Genomic DNA, 16,658 nt, shown 5'->3' on the forward strand with positions numbered 1-16,658 from the left:
TCCCTGCTTGTGCAGCCCAACCTGGCTCCACAAACCCCTGCCAGCCTGCGCCCCGCTCTGGGCCCCACTGGCGCTGGCCCTGAGACATTGGTCCCAGGATGGTCTCCAGGGGGTGGGGCACCTGTCAATGGGCAGGGCTACTCATGTGGCCTTCGACAGCTTGCCAAAACTGGGTTGGCAGCCGTCCGCACACACCAACTTCCTCAGCCTGACAAAGGGTTTTTAAACCTGAAATCTTGCTTAAATATTTTTTTCCAACTATTTAAGTTGCTCTAATTAAAGATATCAGATTCACCCAAAGAACCTTGTCTGCCATGTTAGAGTAACACTTTACCCAGACTAATATATTCTACTGCTTAACAGGTCTAATCAGTCAAAGTGCTTTGTTAACATGGCTAGGCTTTCAGTAGCCAGGATAGCTTGGAGGTCTGTATATGATGCTGCATTGTGCTATAGCAGAGACATTATTATTATTATTATTATTATTATTATTATTATTATTATTATTATTTTTATTTATAACATAGCACCGAATCTTACATGGGGTGGCTTTGAAAACAGTTCAAAAGTTAAGTTTAATTAACAAAGGGGTGTAAGGAAATACTTTCAGTGATGATACTGATTTTTCCCGTCTATAAAACTGGTCTCCCTTCAGAATTGAACACTACAAAACAGCAGGAGACACATTTACTACATAGAATGCCGTCCAGTATCCATGACAACATGTGTAACCATCAAAACCTTTTCCTACCTATACTGTATTGTAGTCCATGAATTATTTGCATGTATTGACATTTTTTCCAAAAATAATTATGTAATTCATTTTCTCTACTTCAGTCTGTGAACACCCCCAAAACTATCATTTATTTTCCTAACAAATATAGCACTGGGAGCTTTGTTAATAATTTGAGAAATGTCATGGAATATCTTTTTGTTGAACCCTGAGAGATACTGGCTGTCAGTGAGAACTCCATTAGTTGCACATGCATTTGGAAATGTCACCTCCCCAGAGGATAAGACGTTGGGATCTGTGACAGCTATTTGTAAAGTGACTTGCATTTGCAATGAGCTCTCTTAAAAATCATCTGTTGTCAATATTCTGCATGGCCCACTGATAGATCTCAAACGAGTGTGAAGTGCACTGAACCTGCCTTTGTTTTGCTTGTTTCCCCAGTTATATTGGAAGGTCACTGAAGAAAAAAAGAGTAGATGTGCGGACAAGGGCAAATCCAAGCAGGTGACTTTGTTGCTTAGGGGAGGGAAATCTTAAAAACTTAACTGTCAAAATGTTTTCAAGAATGTGATTAATGTTGCTATTTATTTATTAATGTCTTTAAAAATTTAAATAATTTCAGAAAACTGATTTTCTGAACACTACCGCAAATATAGTTTTGCATTTGAATGACTTAATCTCCTTTACTTTTCTCATCTTTTCATGACCCTCACCTTTTTTATTCTTTATATTAAATGTATCTATTTTAACAAAATGACTGTTTAATTTGTGTGCATGTGTTTCAAGAGGTTTGTAGTGAACACTTGACCTTTGAATGGCATGTCTGTGTAGAGTTGGGGAAAAGGGGAGGGGAATATGGGGTGTTGGAGGATGTTAATGTGGACATGAAAGGAGCACAAATGCTACTACTGTTCCATATGTTTGATATGCATAACAATCTCTGAAAGCTTTGCCATGCCAAAATTAGTCTTGGAATACTAATTTTATTAGTAGAGAATTTAGACTGCTGTGGTACCTTAATTTAAGAGTACTTTAAAATAGCTGTGTGTAAGTTGCCAAGCAGTGTTTTTTGGTGATTCTGGTTTTCAGCCTTTTCCTCCTTGACTGAAGGTCTGTTGTTGTCTCTAAGATTATATATATATATTGATTATATACCATACTTGCTTATATATATATATATATATATATATATATATATCATAGCCCCAGTTTCTAAACTGTGACTTATCCTCTTTTGAGGTAGTATGTTTTCTGAATGTCAAGATTGTATGCCATCTCAAGGTCCTTATGGACTTACTGCTCAGCTGGCAAGAGTAGTCAAAATATCTTTTTTGTTCCCCCCCACTGTTGGCTGGTCATACTCCTGGACTTAACTTCTCTGTGGTAAGAGATTTAAATTCAGTTCATTTTCACAATGAACTGAATACATAATTTAACTATGAACAGTAGGAATGATACCTAGGTACTAAACTATGTTGAGGAGTGCACTGAAAATAGTTGCACAATGAAAGTTGTAGGAAACTTGATACTGTAGAATCAGAGATCTTGGATAATGAGATAAGGAGCTCTTGTCTTAGTAATGGTGGCATCCCCCAAACCTTATGTCATTTAAATGTGAGAAATATTTGTTTTTAGCAGCAACGGAAGAGTTGAACATTCAGTTTTAGTCAGCTAATGTTCCTATCAAAATGTTGAAGTTGTGGCTGATCACAATGCTTTTATGTTTTCCTTCTGCATTACAGACAGAGTGTCTTAACTACGTGCGTGTTTTGCAACAGCTGAATGATACTTTCCTGTATGTGTGTGGAACTAATGCATTTCAGCCCATCTGCGATTATCTGGTAAGTGTGGGCATGTTTTCTTGCCTTATAATAACTTTAAAATCAGTTAAAATGAATGAGAGGAAGGTGTATCTGATGATTTCATCTTTTCCCTAAGGCAACTGGAATTTCAGTGCTAGTCATAGTTCTTTAGTGACTGAGATCATGATTTTTTTTTTCACAATAACAGTGAAGAGACTGGAGGTTAATTTCAGGGTTTCTTTCCAAAACCTTTAACAAACTATTGATTCAGCCTTATTATTAACAGAAGTTTAAACCATGGAATCATAGAAATTTAGGGTTGGAATGGACCTCAGGAGGTCATCTAATCCAACCCTCTGCTCAAAGCAGGACCGTCCCCAACTAGATCATCCCAGCTAAGGCTTTGTCTAGCCGGGTCTTAAAAACCAAGGATGGAGATTCCACTACCTCTCTGGGTAACCTGTTTCAGTACTTTACAACCTTCCTTGTGAGAGTTTTTCCTAATCACTAACCTAAACTGCTGCAACTTGAGACCATTGCTCCTTGTTCCATGGGTGTCTGGTGCCTTTTGAGTGCTTCTCAAGGGTGTCTGGTGCCTCTCATCAGCACGTGCCCCCCCCTGACACAAGTCAGTGATCGAGGGCATGCGCTTTCGAGGGCTGACCATTTTTGTTGCCTTCTGCTGGACTCTCTCCAATTTGCCCATATCCTTTCCTTAGTGGGGCTCCAAAACTGGATACCGTTTACTTTAAAGCTTTCCTTTTATTATATCTGTTGACACAAATGTTCTCATTAGCAGAAATATATCATTTAAAGCTGTATTGATATTTTCCTCTCTTTCTCTCTGAATTCTCTCCAACTCCTGTCTTTGTCAACTACGAGATATTCCATGTCTTCATACTTTTGAATGCTTCCAAATGATCCTGTGGCTTAAAATCAAAAATCCTCTTTTCTGGGTCTCTGACTTGGCTAGCGCTATCCTAAACTTAGGTGTTATATTGTTCCCAAATTAGAAATGTTGGAATTACGTTAGACTATGACTTTATTTGTCTGACTTGTGTGCAACTCTGTCTACCATCACCTCCAGAATAGTGTCAGAATGTGTATGTTCCTTACCTTGATTGTGACTTATTTACTTATGCATAGATTGTTTCTCATTGTTGCTGTCGTTCACAGTTTTTGTGGTCTTCTCAAAATCCCTACACTTTTAATTTCAAGGGGTCTGTAAAGTAGCAGCCAGATTACTCCCTGCTGCCCCGCCCCCTCCATTTTAAATGTAGAATCAGATCACAACCCATTAGTGGACTTTTTCTATCTTAACTCCAGTCCCAGTTCCACCTCATAAATGGGACTTCTGGTATTCATATCTCTCATTTTCCGACTTGTTTCTGTGACCTGATACCCAACTCTTTACTCTGTTTTTTCATTCTTTACCATCTCTATCTTCTCAATGGGATTATTTTTTTTATTGGACCTCTTAGTAAGTTTAGAGCTCTTTTCACTATCTTTCTCTGCTCTTCTGTAATCTTTAGTCACCTGGATCATTTTCTCTCTAACTTCATAAGGTGCATTTTTTTAAATTTGGTTTATGGCATTTTTAAGTGCCTTTTCATGCTGAGTATGAATGATACAGTACAGTAAATTATAGTTTTACATTGTTTTTCACAATTACTTTTTACTTGATTATGTGTTTTGTTTCCATTAGAGGAAAGCATGTAAATCTTTTGATTTAACAAAAATTAATTCTTTGTAGAATTTAATGTCATTTGAACTTGGAGGTAAAAATGAAGATGGTAAAGGTAGATGTCCATTTGATCCTGCCCACAGCTACACATCAGTTATGGTTGGTAAGTTCAAACTTTTTAACTGCCTCATCAATAATACAATCTTGGATTCTCTCTCTTCACTCTTCCTCATGATATGATCCATTACTGTGTTTGTTATTTAATTATCTAGCATCTATAAAAATATTGCATTGCATAATTAGTTTTAAAGTGTTAAATAAAAGATGAAACAATTGGTCATTTTTACTCTAACAATTTTTGGTTTTGGTTTTCATTCTTTAGAAATGTCTAGGGTTTTCAGTTTGTGCATTTGAAGTATTCACTCATTCATTCACCAAAATCTTTCTAAGCCGTCCTGCTCCAGCCTCCTGTATTGGGAGGCTGCTGGGTTGCAGCCACCATTGCAACCACCTGCTGGGTTGCAGAGGCCCCTAGAGGAAAGTCAGCAGGGCAGGGAGCCCCTAAACCCACAGCGCCAGCCCACATCCTCCCACACTGCCACCTGCAATGGACTCTGCTCAGCTCCACTCTGGCTGTGCTGCCTTTGGGGGGCAGGGAGGGGTCCAGGCTCCGTGCTTCACTCTGCTGTCACCGCCTCCAATGCACGGAAGCTGGAGCTTGGGCCCTGCTGGCCAGCTGTGACTGGTGCCTGTGGGGTATTGAGCAGGCAGCATGCAGTTGCCGGTTCCCATAGCTCTGGCAGCTGGGCCCCACTCTGGCAGAGCTGGGGGAGGCAGGGGCAGGGGGCTGCAAGTTGAGAGTAAGGAGCACCAGCAGGGCTGGAGGTCAGGAGTGAGGGGTACCACCAGGGCCAGGGGCTGCAGGTCAGGTATGAGGGGCACTTGGCAGGGGTGGGGGGTTGCAAGTCGGGAATGAGGCGGGGCTGTAGGTCGGGAGTGAGGGGCACCAGCAGGGATGGGGAGCTGTGGGTCAGAAATGAGGTGCGCCAGCTTAGCTGGGGGGTAGGGGGACTGTGGGTTGGGAGTGAAGAGCACTGGCAGGGCCAGAGAGCTTCGGTTTGGGAGTAAGGAGCATCGACAGGGCTAGGGAGCTGCGGGTTGGGAGTGAGGGCCATCGGCAGGGCTGGTGGGCGTGAGGGGCAATAAATCAGGAATGAGAGGCACTGGCAGGGCCAGTGGGGCTGAGAGTCAGGGTGAGGAGCACGAACAGGACCAGGGGTGAGTGAGGGGCACGGGCACTGGCAGGAGCAGGACACTGGCATGTGAGGGCTGCTCAGCACCACAAAGCAACAGGGGTGACAGCTGCAGCTGGACCTGCATCCTGGTGAGCAAAGCGGGCAGGGGGAGCTCTGATATTCCATGATAAAAAAAACAAAATCAAATGCCAAAATGTGTTGGTGTTTAGAATTGATTTTATTGTAATGATTGAAGCACTGGTAGGCTTCTAAATTGCTTTAAAATTGTAAATTTATCAATAGAACATTGTGTTCAACTAATACCTATAGTGGTATTTCATTTTAATTATAAAAAAACACAGATATTGAGGTTTTTAATCAGAGAATCTGGGATTTTTTTATCAGAGAATTTGGGATTCTTTAAACAAAGAAAGCCAGGATCCCTAGTTATCAAGTACTGCAGGAGCAGTCCTGGTAATTTTTATGCCACTGTTGTATTAAAATGATAACCAACTAAGTATAAGTGTATTATTTTTAAAAATACTTAGAGAGAAAGTCTCAGCAGTAAAAGTATATCTTAGGCAATAGAGAGGTAATGCCTATTGTTTTCCCTTGGTGAGGATTTAAGCTAATATACTCTTTAAAGACTTGTTTTGAAATATTTCCGTACCCTGTTCTTTAATACATAATATGGTTTGAAATATGTTTCATTCACTATGTTAAAGATGGAGAGCTTTACTCTGGAACTTCCTACAACTTCTTGGGAAGTGAACCTATTATTTCCAGACACTCTCATCAGAGTCCATTGAGAACAGAATATGCAATACCTTGGCTTAATGGTAAGCAGCTGTGAAAATAACTGAATCAGTTTTCTTCTGAAAGTTTTTAATTTTGAACATTTCCCAACCTTTCAGCCATCTTTCCCCATTTAACACTCCAAACTGAGATGAAAGAAGGCCAGACAGGGAGATCTGTCCTCTTATGCCCCTCCCATTGTGAAAGGAGAGGTCTATTGGACATTGGTACTTTGAAATCTGAGAATGAATACACAAATAAAAAAGCAATTTTGTAATATATCAGCATAAGAATATACAGGTTTTGACCAGATTCAAAAGTTTACAGTAATTTCTTTCTTCATTTACCTTTAACCTTGCTAGGTTAGGACAGAGCCAAACAAGAAAGAACATGATCTTTTAGTTTTTAATTTTGAAATGAATTGCAACATACATGTTCAAAGGATTGTTTGAATTGTTATGAAAACTAAATAAAAAAGGCAGACAGATCAAGCCTATACACAGCAAAGTCAGCTGGGTTTAAGACCATAGCTCATAGCTTGAAAACTGCAATTTATTCATGTTTTGTGTTTATAGGACTTTTTACAATATCATGGGGCTTGCCTACGTGAGACACTGACTGCACAGTAGCCAAAAAATACTGCTTAGTAGCGCGTCATAGCATGGACAGTGCTAATATCCTACAGCGCAGTATTATTAGGCTACTGTGCAGTAGCGTCACTTAAAAGACATTTGCTGGTACTACTGCGCATTAACTGTGGTTACTGTGTATTTATTTAGTACTTGTTAATAAAAGTACTAAATAAATGTGCAGTAACAACTACGCAGTAGCGTTTCGTGTAGATGTGCCCATTATAATGTTGAGTTTTTCACCTTGTTGCATAACAGTATAAAGTTCAAGTTTTAGGTATTTGTGGGTTTTTTAAGGAAAACAAAATGAATTGCATTGTTTTTGGAAGTCTGAAGTTTACTTAAACTTCTTTGCATTCTGCTTTATGATCAAAGATCTGATTGCAAGAATGTGAGCATGAGCTTTGGTCCTCTACTCCAAGCCTGCTGGACCTAGGAGTATATTGGATGGATATTCAGAAGGACTGTGTGGACTCCTTGGGCTCTAGGCATTCACTGGGCAGGCAGAAGACCAATCCCTGTAGCTTGTTTGGAGTTTTAAATCTCAGAGGAGATTGAAGCACAATGTATATCTTCCCCCTTCTTATCTCATGTTTCTTCTAGAGACCTCCAGAAGACATGGGGTTTGGGAGAAAGGGGCCCTGGAGAGACTCCAAGAGGAATGTACATAAACGAAAGAGTAGCAATTAATGTAGACTGCTTTTCTTTATTTGTATCCGTAGAGCCCAATTTTGTTTTTGCTGATGTGATAAGAGCAGATCAAAATAGCACAGATGGGGAAGATGACAAAGTATACTTCTTTTTCACCGAGGCGTCTGTGGAATATGAATTTGTTGGCAAGCTGATGATTCCAAGAATAGCTAGAGTTTGTAAGGTGAGGCACAATTTTATTTCCTTGCACCAATATACTTTTAAGATAACATCTACAGAAAAATACTGGATATTTGACATGCTGTTTAGAAAATGATCAGGTTCATTCTCAGCAAATTAAATGTTCAGATTTAATCTTCTGTATTTAAAAATAATTCTAGTTTGTGTTTGAGTAGCTGGTGTTTGCGAACAAAAATACTTCTCTAAGCTAACCCTGCAGTTCAGGTGAGCGAGTCCTAGCTAAAAAAGTAGTAATGTTGGCCTTTCCATCTGTGTGATAAAATACAGAACTTTTTGGCACTTAAAGTTGCTTCATTTGGAGCAGAATTGAGGTCCTGAGGTGGTTGTCTGGGATTTGTCTGAATTATTTAAAAAAGATTCCACATAACCCAAATAAAGCCTTCTTGCATAGAGATGGCTAGTTTCTGGACTGCTGTGTGGCAGGGGGCACCTCCATAGACAGCTGTCATAGCCTGGAAGAATCCAGTCATCAGCAGCCTGATTCTGTCGTGCTTAATGTGTTTAAATCTGAATGAAGCAGGCTGAGTTGAGTATCTGCTTAACGGAGGTTGTTAAAATTTTTGTAGGGAACGGTTTTCCTTTGAAAAATGCTGATTCTGTGGGAACTGAAGCATTTCATTGGAATGTATCTACTTGATCAACATTTTCAACAGGAAATTGTATAAATGTTTCATGTTGAGAAGATTGAAATGTTTCATTTTGGCTTTGTTGTTTTGCCTTGCATGTCATAATTTAAATGCCAATAACTAACGCTGGCTTTGAGCACAAGGTTTCCATTGTGCTAGCAGCTTAAGGCAAATTTACTTCGGGCTTGTTACTGTGACCCTCTGCCTGTTTACAGCTTGTCTGTGCTTTAAAATGAGAGTAGCACAGAAGAAGAACTAGGGGCAGGTCCTAAAACCTAAGCATTCACTAGTTGCAAAAGAGGTAAAAAAAAAACCAACCCAAACAGTTCATTGCCTTTTGAAAATAGCAACCTTTACCAATCATTTTAAATAATGACCCTGAATAAAAAGCAGGAAATCCTAGCTGGAATTTTGCTGTCAGCTAGCTGTTCTTATAGAGTAGTTTGAGGATATTTTGAAATTTGTAACTGAGGCCTCCGTGCCTGGTGACTCCCAATGAAACCATTCATGCGAGTAAACTTTGACATCTATACGTGTTTGCAGGGTTGGAGCTTATATTTTATTTTGAGCTGGTCAGCTGATAGACATTCTTTCTTAAGTGCAGGTATATTGCACCTAAATTGATTAAAAATTGCTCATCATTGTGCATTTTTATTGTTAAAACTCCATGCTGAGCAACATTTTCTGAGCAGTACTATAATGCAAGTGTTTCTTTTCCAAGTCTCATCTTGCTTCCTTAAAATTTGAACTCAGTAGTGTCTGTAAAAGTCATATCTGCTTACTGAGCCTGGGGCTACCATCAAGGCAGTAAGCCTCACCTACTTGTTTCCATTCTATGTGCACCCAAGCCTGGCACTTAGGCACTGTATATAGCTTAGAACTGCTCTTAGGTAACAGGACCATTGTAAACTATATATAGATATAGTTAGATACAGATATTGTATAGGTATATCTATATATCGATATCAATATAGATAGACATACATACATATTTCCTGAATGTAGGGCCTGGATACATACAGAGTGGCAGTGGATAGATGGGGCTTATTTCCTCTGCGGTGGTCATGGGCTTGGCAGGCAGATAATACATCTGTATCCCAAGTAACTTTTAACTGATGGAGCTGCTGCAGATCTGAACAAAGTATTTGAGAATGGAATTTGGCTCTATAATGTCCTTCACAGAAACTGTTCTACCTTATTCCTGATGAATCCAAAAATTATTTTTAACAAAAATAATAAAAGGCAGTGTGTTTTTGTTGCATCCTGTTTGTTTTCTGGCACATTTATATTTTAAAAAATAGGACTTTGGTATAAATTTTAGATAGCAGTTACTCTGCGTTCTGGTATTTGCTATGTACTGATCCTTTTATTTAAAAAATAAAACCTATCTTTATTTTTTTCCTCTTTCTGCCACTCTCCCCAACTTAAAAGAGGGACCAAGGTGGATTAAGAACTTTGCAGAAAAAATGGAGCTCTTTTCTCAAAGCTAGATTGATTTGCACCATACCTGATAGGAATTTGATTTTCAACGTTATCAATGATGTTTTCATTCTTAAGTCTCCAAGTTTGAGGGAACCAGTCATATACGGAGTGTTTATCCCACAACTGTGAGTGATGCATAGCCTTCCATTTTTAATTTTTAAAATATATTTTTAAATTGTTTTAATCTCAGCTGGTTACTGCAGCGCACTGAAAGGGTAACATTTTCACTCTTTAATTGTAGGAATAATGTGGGGCTATCTGCAGTGTGTGCATACAAGCTGTCAAATGTGGAAGAAGTTTTCTCCAAAGGAAAGTACATGCAGAGTGCCACTGTAGAACAGTCTCATACGAAGTGGGTACGATACAATGGGGAGATTCCTAAACCTCGACCTGGAGCTGTAAGTATAGATAGATTCAGACGTGGCAGCAGTTCTGCTGTCTGGAACCCAAAAGAGAAACCATAACATTTGAGAGAGAATGTCAAAATAGGGTTATAGTTGATAAATTTGGTGTGATATGGATACATTTCTTTGAAAGCCATTTTAATTCAATTTATTTACTAACTGATCCTGAAGTTTGCATCCTGCAGTGAAGGGATTCCTACTTATAACACTTGAGTTGAGTTGGACACAATTTTCCTATTTTCATTATATTTGTAACAGATTTCCAAATAGGTGTTATAGTGCATTGTGGAAGTATAAAGCAATTATATTGCACATTCCTGTACTGCTTGCCTATAAGTCATTGCACTGGATTCAGCTGAACTCCTTGCTAGGATGCAGCATTTCTTGTAGCAAACATATTATTCCCTTCCATGCATTTCTCCTTGTAAGTTGTGGCTTTTGCTTTCATATTAGTAGATGGTGGTGACAGAGTAGGCTAAGTATAGCTTTTATAATCGTGAAGCCTAGGCAGGTGGGTATTCTAAATATATATTTTGGTTGTGTCAATGTATGAGATGTTTGTTCAGCCATCCTCCTACAAATTGAGATCAATGTTTGTGTAATTCAGTAAGTTGCAATGTACAGTAGGTTCAAGAGGTTTTTTTTTAAAGGGATATATTACTGATAGTTGAAATTCCATATTTTTAAGCAGAAGGCCTTTTTTCAAAGGTGAATTAAACAGCCTTTCTTAAAGTTATGTATTAAATATTTGACCCATTGTTAAAAAATAATGCAACTGTGCTCTGATAAGTGAACTTTTCAAAACTAAATCTCTCTTTTTGGTTTATCAGTAGTAACAAGGTAGTGGTTTAGAATCAAACTGAAGATTGTGTCCTCCTTGTAGTTATGGGCAACAGAGTAATGAAGAAGAGAACTAGAGAGGGAGCTCACATTCCTACCTTATCTTATAAATTTATACTTCCAAGGACAAGGATAGAGCTGTTGTTAACTATATGTCATGTATGAAAGCAAATGATAGGATTTCACCATTATGTTTTTCTTTTGCCAGTGCATAAACAATGAAGCCAGATCAGCAAACTACACAAGTTCTCTGAATTTACCAGACAAAACTCTACAGTTTGTTAAAGACCACCCTCTAATGGATAACTCAGTGACCCCAATAGGGGACAGACCCAGATTAGTAAAACGAGATGTGAAATATACACAGATCGTGGTAGACAGAGTTAAAGCGCTGAATGGCACTGTGTATGATGTCATGTTTATTGGTACAGGTGAGTTCAGAAGACACAAACTTTGTGTTTGTACAGTAGGCTGAAATATATTGTGCTCAGATAGAATTGGAGCCTTGCCTTTTACAAAGCAATTCGATCTGTTAATGTCCCTGTCTTTGAAGAAAGTGAGGGGCATTCTCACTGTTGGCTTGTGAAATTTTGCCACAGAAAAAAGCATTTTCATTGTAGAGGTACAGGGGTCCCCTACACTGACTGTCTTCTTCCTTCACTCCCTTTTGTATCAGCAGGGGTGAGGGCCAGTAGGAGTAGCCAAGGGCAGTGTTGTCTGCCTAAAGACCTGTAACTTGTTAATTAGAATGACTCCCAGGAAGCTACAGAGTGAAGTCAAGTTTTTGTAGATTCTTGTTTCACTTGAAACTCCTGCTTGTCCATTTCCCCAGTTAGATTCTCTAAACAGCTGTTCTGAAGTGCTGGACCAGATAACTTTTAAATAGAGTACCACACAAGTTGTTCAGAGAGCAAATTGTTCTCTCCACCTTGCAAGCCTGTCATGCCATACTGATGAAACCTTAGGCACTTCCATGCTTAAGGCTATGCTTTATTTAAACTGGTCTCTTGTGATCATTTGATATCCACAATTATAGCAGGTACTTATTCCTTCTAGTTGTGTCAAAGCATATATTAATATATTTTGAAATCATGGAGAGTTCAAAGTTATACCCTTCTAAGAAGCCTGATCAGATTTGACATACGATTAACAACAAAAAAAAGATATTTTAATACTTTTCTTAATTCATTGTCTATCCATTTCGGAACAGTTCTTCCCTCCTTCCACCTGACCCCCCAAATCTTTTATGCATAGTGTTTGATTAATTAGTCTTCAGTGGTGCAAAACAAGTGAGGCAACTCATTTACTGAAGTGGATACTATGAATAAGAAATGTGCTTAGTATGCAAAAAATTGTAGGCATAGATTACATGCAATGAAATGGGAAGGGAATATGAACATTAGAAATATATATGGAGATGTTACAACGTTTTGAAAATAAGACAAATTGGACATATCTGACAAGAGTCTTGTCATTCAGTGATGAAGCATAATTTAGGAACAAGGAAAGCTTTTTAGCTGTTAGTATAGCTAAAATGCAATTAAATGAAAATGTTAAGGGTTATACCACAGTTAAAAATCAACTGAATACATTTATAGCAATAATGTAGCGTTTTAAAACGAATATATTACTAGCTCAGTTCATTGAGCAGAACTGACTATTTGAGGCAGAATTTGGTTGGACGAAGTTCTTTTAGTATAAACTAATGATTAAACTGTAGATGTAGCCCCAAAGATGCATAATCTAGTATTAAGGTCATTTGAAAATGACCAGATCATTTGAAAATCCAGATCATTTGAAAATCTGGATTTTGGTTCCAGCTCTTCTTTTAGCCATGGATTGATGTTGAGCAGGTCCCTTCGGCCCAAATTCTCAAAGATATTTAGGTACCTATTTTATGTTTGTAGACTACAAATGGGAGGTGTTTCTATACCTCTGTGTTAGGGTTTAGTTCTATGACTGGTTGAAAGCGCTTCACCTATTTTTTTTTTCCATATTCTTTTTGAGGATCGTACTAAGTTACTCACTTGGCTATTTCAGATCGAGGAGCCCTTCACAAAGCTATCAGCTATGAAAATGGAATGCATATCATTGAAGAAACACAACTTTTCCCAGATTTTGAGCCTGTTCAGACATTACTGCTTTCATCAAAAATGGTAAGGGAAAATGTTTTTATGGAATTCTTAATCCAGTCTTTACTGTTCTGTATCAGGGATGTCATTCTCTTTCTGATCCTAGAAGTTACAGTTTATTTTCATTACTTTAAATTTTACAGGATTTTTTCACAAAGTATTTTATATAAAGAACAGGTGTATTAACAAGTTTCCTCCTCATGTTCTCACATGGGTTGTTGCATTCACTTTCCCAAACTCCTCTGCAATTTTTACTGAAAAAAAAATTAATTCCTCCGAGTCCTAAACCAGGGGTAGGCAACTCCTAACATGGGTGCCAGAGCATGGCATGTGAAGGCATTTTGCTTGGTGCACATGTCTTGGGGCAGATGGCAGGGAAGGAGCTGGGGCTGTGCTGCCACAACAAGGATCAGGCGCCTTGTGGTTCTCTTGCCGTCCACCCCTGGCATGCCAACATATTACAAGTTGAGGTTGCAGGTGTTTTTAGCACTCTGCCCCAAAACGTTGCTGATCTCTGTCCTAAACTCTAAGGAAGTATTCTGTGAGGTAATTATTTGATTGCTAGTCTGTGTGTGTGTGTTGTACCCTAGTTAGACACCTGGCCAAACAAGCCCTTATCAGTGAGAGTAATGTTTGACTCTTCTCATACAGTTGCATAGACATCAGTGGAATTACTTTAATCAGGAATGGATTGCAACACTGACTCCTCAATTCTTTAAAAACTTTGGGCTCCATGAGGATGAATCATTTTTTTCTAAATGAGAAATGATGATCCTAATGTTTGTGTTGATCATGCTGATGCTCATGATTCATGTTCATCTTGTTTAGCAAGTGCCCTGAAATTAGAGAAGGTATTAGAGAGGTCACCAGTATGTGTCAAAGACAACCTGTGCCTTCTTGTGCTGAATCTGATACTGGAATTTGTAGGTTACCAGGGCTGCCTCTTTTTTTTTTTCCAAAAAGCTGTATTTTTCTAGCATCTCTTTCATAGGGAAGGCTCCCCCATTTTCATGAAGATGAAGGGAAAATCAACAGACAGAGAGCACACTTTTTTTCTTCTTAATGCATGTGTTGTAGGATAAAGTATTCCTTCTTTGTAGATTCTATTCAAATTGTTCAGTGTCAGATACGTAGGGGTGCACCAGTAGACATTTTGGGGGCTGATACCGATAGCCGATTTTAAGGAGGCAGTTCGGCCAATACCGATCTGATTTCTGATACAGCTGTGTGCAGCTGGTAAGTCTGTTGTGATGGAAGGGGGGGGGGGAGGGAAGGAGCATGGTGGGGAGCAGATCAATACCCCCTGCAGTGAGGGAGGGAGTGGGGCTGGGGCAGACTCTGCCCAGCCGGAGCAGAGCAGGGTGCAGGACTAGGGGGGGGGGGGCCCCCCGGCCACTGCGTGCACCCCGGGAGGACATGGGGGAGGGGTGGGGTGGAGGGTTGTGTGTCCCTGGATCTGTGCGGGGCAGGGCAGAATGCTGCTGGGCTCTTCCCAGCGGGTGCTGGGCCACACTGCACTCAGGGCGGGCAGCAGCAATACTGGGAGTGGGCTATGGGGGTGGGGGGCTTCAGCCACCCCAGATTTCACCCTAGCCACCCCATAACACCCCTCCCAGTGCCGCTGCCTGCCCCAAATGCAGCATGGCCCAGCCTTGCCCCGCCAGGAAGAGCCTAGCACAGCCCTGGCCCCAGCCTGCAGCTGCAGCCCACCCCGCCAGGGCCCTGCGCAGATCCAGACAAGTCACAGCTTTGTCCCATGCCCCACCCTGGTTGGGGAGTGCCTGCCCCTGCCCCTGCCCCACTCCCTCTTTTTGTGGGGGGCACTGATCTGCCCCCCCTCGCCCCTTCCCTCCCCTTCCACCACAACAGACTTACCAGCTGTGTGCAGCTCTGAAAGCTGCTGAGCTGTGCTCCTCTCTGCCTGTGTGTTGTTTTGCAGCTACACACATGCGCAGGCATTTAGCAGTCAAATTATCAGCCACTTCAGGCCGATTTCTAATATAGTCAATTTTCTTTGTATCAGTGCCAATCCGATATTGGACCAATGTATGGTGCACCTTTACAGATATGTACTTGCATTATGTCACAGTTGAAAATCTTACAAAGTACAATATTAGAGGTTACTATAATCAGAAGATCCTTGATGACAAGAACTTTTTAATGTCATAATATATCATTGAGAAAATGGTGTTTAAATTCATTTTAATAACTTATTGACATTTTTCCCCCCTTTTTCTTTTAATTTTGTTGAGACGTCACTTATTTAAACAATATAATTTGAATTCAGTATTCCCTATGGTAAACTGTATAAAAGTTAGAAATTAAAAAATAAAAAAACAAACACATTTTTATTTAAATATAGCTTGGCATGTATAACTACCCATAGACAACAGAAAATTGATGCACTTAGTAGTTTCCTGCCACTTGCAACTTAATAACAAATATTTTCATTTCTAAGTAGAGGGAGATACAATGGCAGAGCTGTGCAATATGTGCTTTTTTTTTTAAAAGCAGATACTGATTTTTTTTTAAATAGTAACTGTGAACCAGACCTCCTGATCCCATCTTCTCCAAACCTGCGTCACTGCATTCTTCTTGTCTGACCATGTGCTGGTGTGAATCCTGCTTATAGGTGTGCATGAGCTTCTCATGCAAAATAAATACCTTTTCTACTTGGAATATTATGTCCTAAGCTTGTGTACGAAGCTAACACATTTCTTTAGTTCCCTGTTCTTTCAAATGTTAGTGGTTAGTGTTAGCCTACTAAGCTTTAGGCTCCAGATATATTTTGCAAATGTTTCCTCAACATTTCTGTTTTACCGATTTAAAAAAAAAAAAAAAAAAAAAAAAAAAAAAGTCATAAATCACACTGACTTGTCTTGACTGAATTTGGAGGCTTCAAACCCCTGCTTTTCTTGTGACAAACTAGTCAGGTTAAAATATAGGAATAGCCTGTTTTAGAGTCCTGTGTGTACTGAGTGGATTCTCAAAAAAAAAATCCTCTTTCACTCTTGTTACAAATCATAAGTTGTAGACAACGTGGCTGAAACTTTATCTAGAACATGGGTTGTCAACTGGGGGTACGTGTACCCCTGAGGGTACTTGGACTGGTCCTAGGGGGTACGTGTGGGCAGTTAGGGACGGAGCACTGCCACCGGTTGGGTCAGGGTGAGGGCAGTGGCACCCCTCTGTCGGGTGGGGAAGCTCGCATGCGATGGCCACTGCTGCCACGTACCAACCGGTGAGCTTCCCCACCCTGCAGAAGGGTACCGCTGCCCTTACCCCAGCCCAGTGAGTTTCTCTGACCTGCGCTGGTCCTGCTCCTGAGAGGCAGCGGCACTCTGTTCCTGCCCACGCACCATTTCCACCTCCCTGCTCCGTGTCCAGCCGTACACCCCCCCCCCT

At 40.1% G+C, this 16,658-nt stretch overlaps 1 protein-coding gene across 5 annotated transcripts in view; it reads left to right on the forward strand.

Moving 5' to 3' along the window:
• Nucleotides 1-16,658, forward strand: part of SEMA4D (semaphorin 4D) — a 77,208-nt gene that overhangs the window by 32,326 nt on the left and 28,224 nt on the right. For all 5 annotated transcript variants that reach the window (XM_006022391.3, XM_006022392.3, XM_006022389.3 and 2 more), the window contains 9 exons: nt 1,175-1,237; nt 2,476-2,574; nt 4,289-4,382; nt 6,180-6,293; nt 7,601-7,752; nt 9,827-10,002; nt 10,119-10,275; nt 11,330-11,552; nt 13,162-13,277. In XM_006022391.3, coding sequence (XP_006022453.1) covers nt 1,175-1,237; nt 2,476-2,574; nt 4,289-4,382; nt 6,180-6,293; nt 7,601-7,752; nt 9,827-10,002; nt 10,119-10,275; nt 11,330-11,552; nt 13,162-13,277 — 1,194 coding nt within the window. The remainder of the gene's footprint in view (nt 1-1,174; nt 1,238-2,475; nt 2,575-4,288; nt 4,383-6,179; nt 6,294-7,600; nt 7,753-9,826; nt 10,003-10,118; nt 10,276-11,329; nt 11,553-13,161; nt 13,278-16,658) is intronic.

Source organism: Alligator sinensis, unplaced genomic scaffold (assembly GCF_000455745.1).
Source record: "Alligator sinensis unplaced genomic scaffold, ASM45574v1 scaffold665_1, whole genome shotgun sequence".
Taxonomy (NCBI): Eukaryota; Metazoa; Chordata; order Crocodylia; family Alligatoridae; genus Alligator; species Alligator sinensis.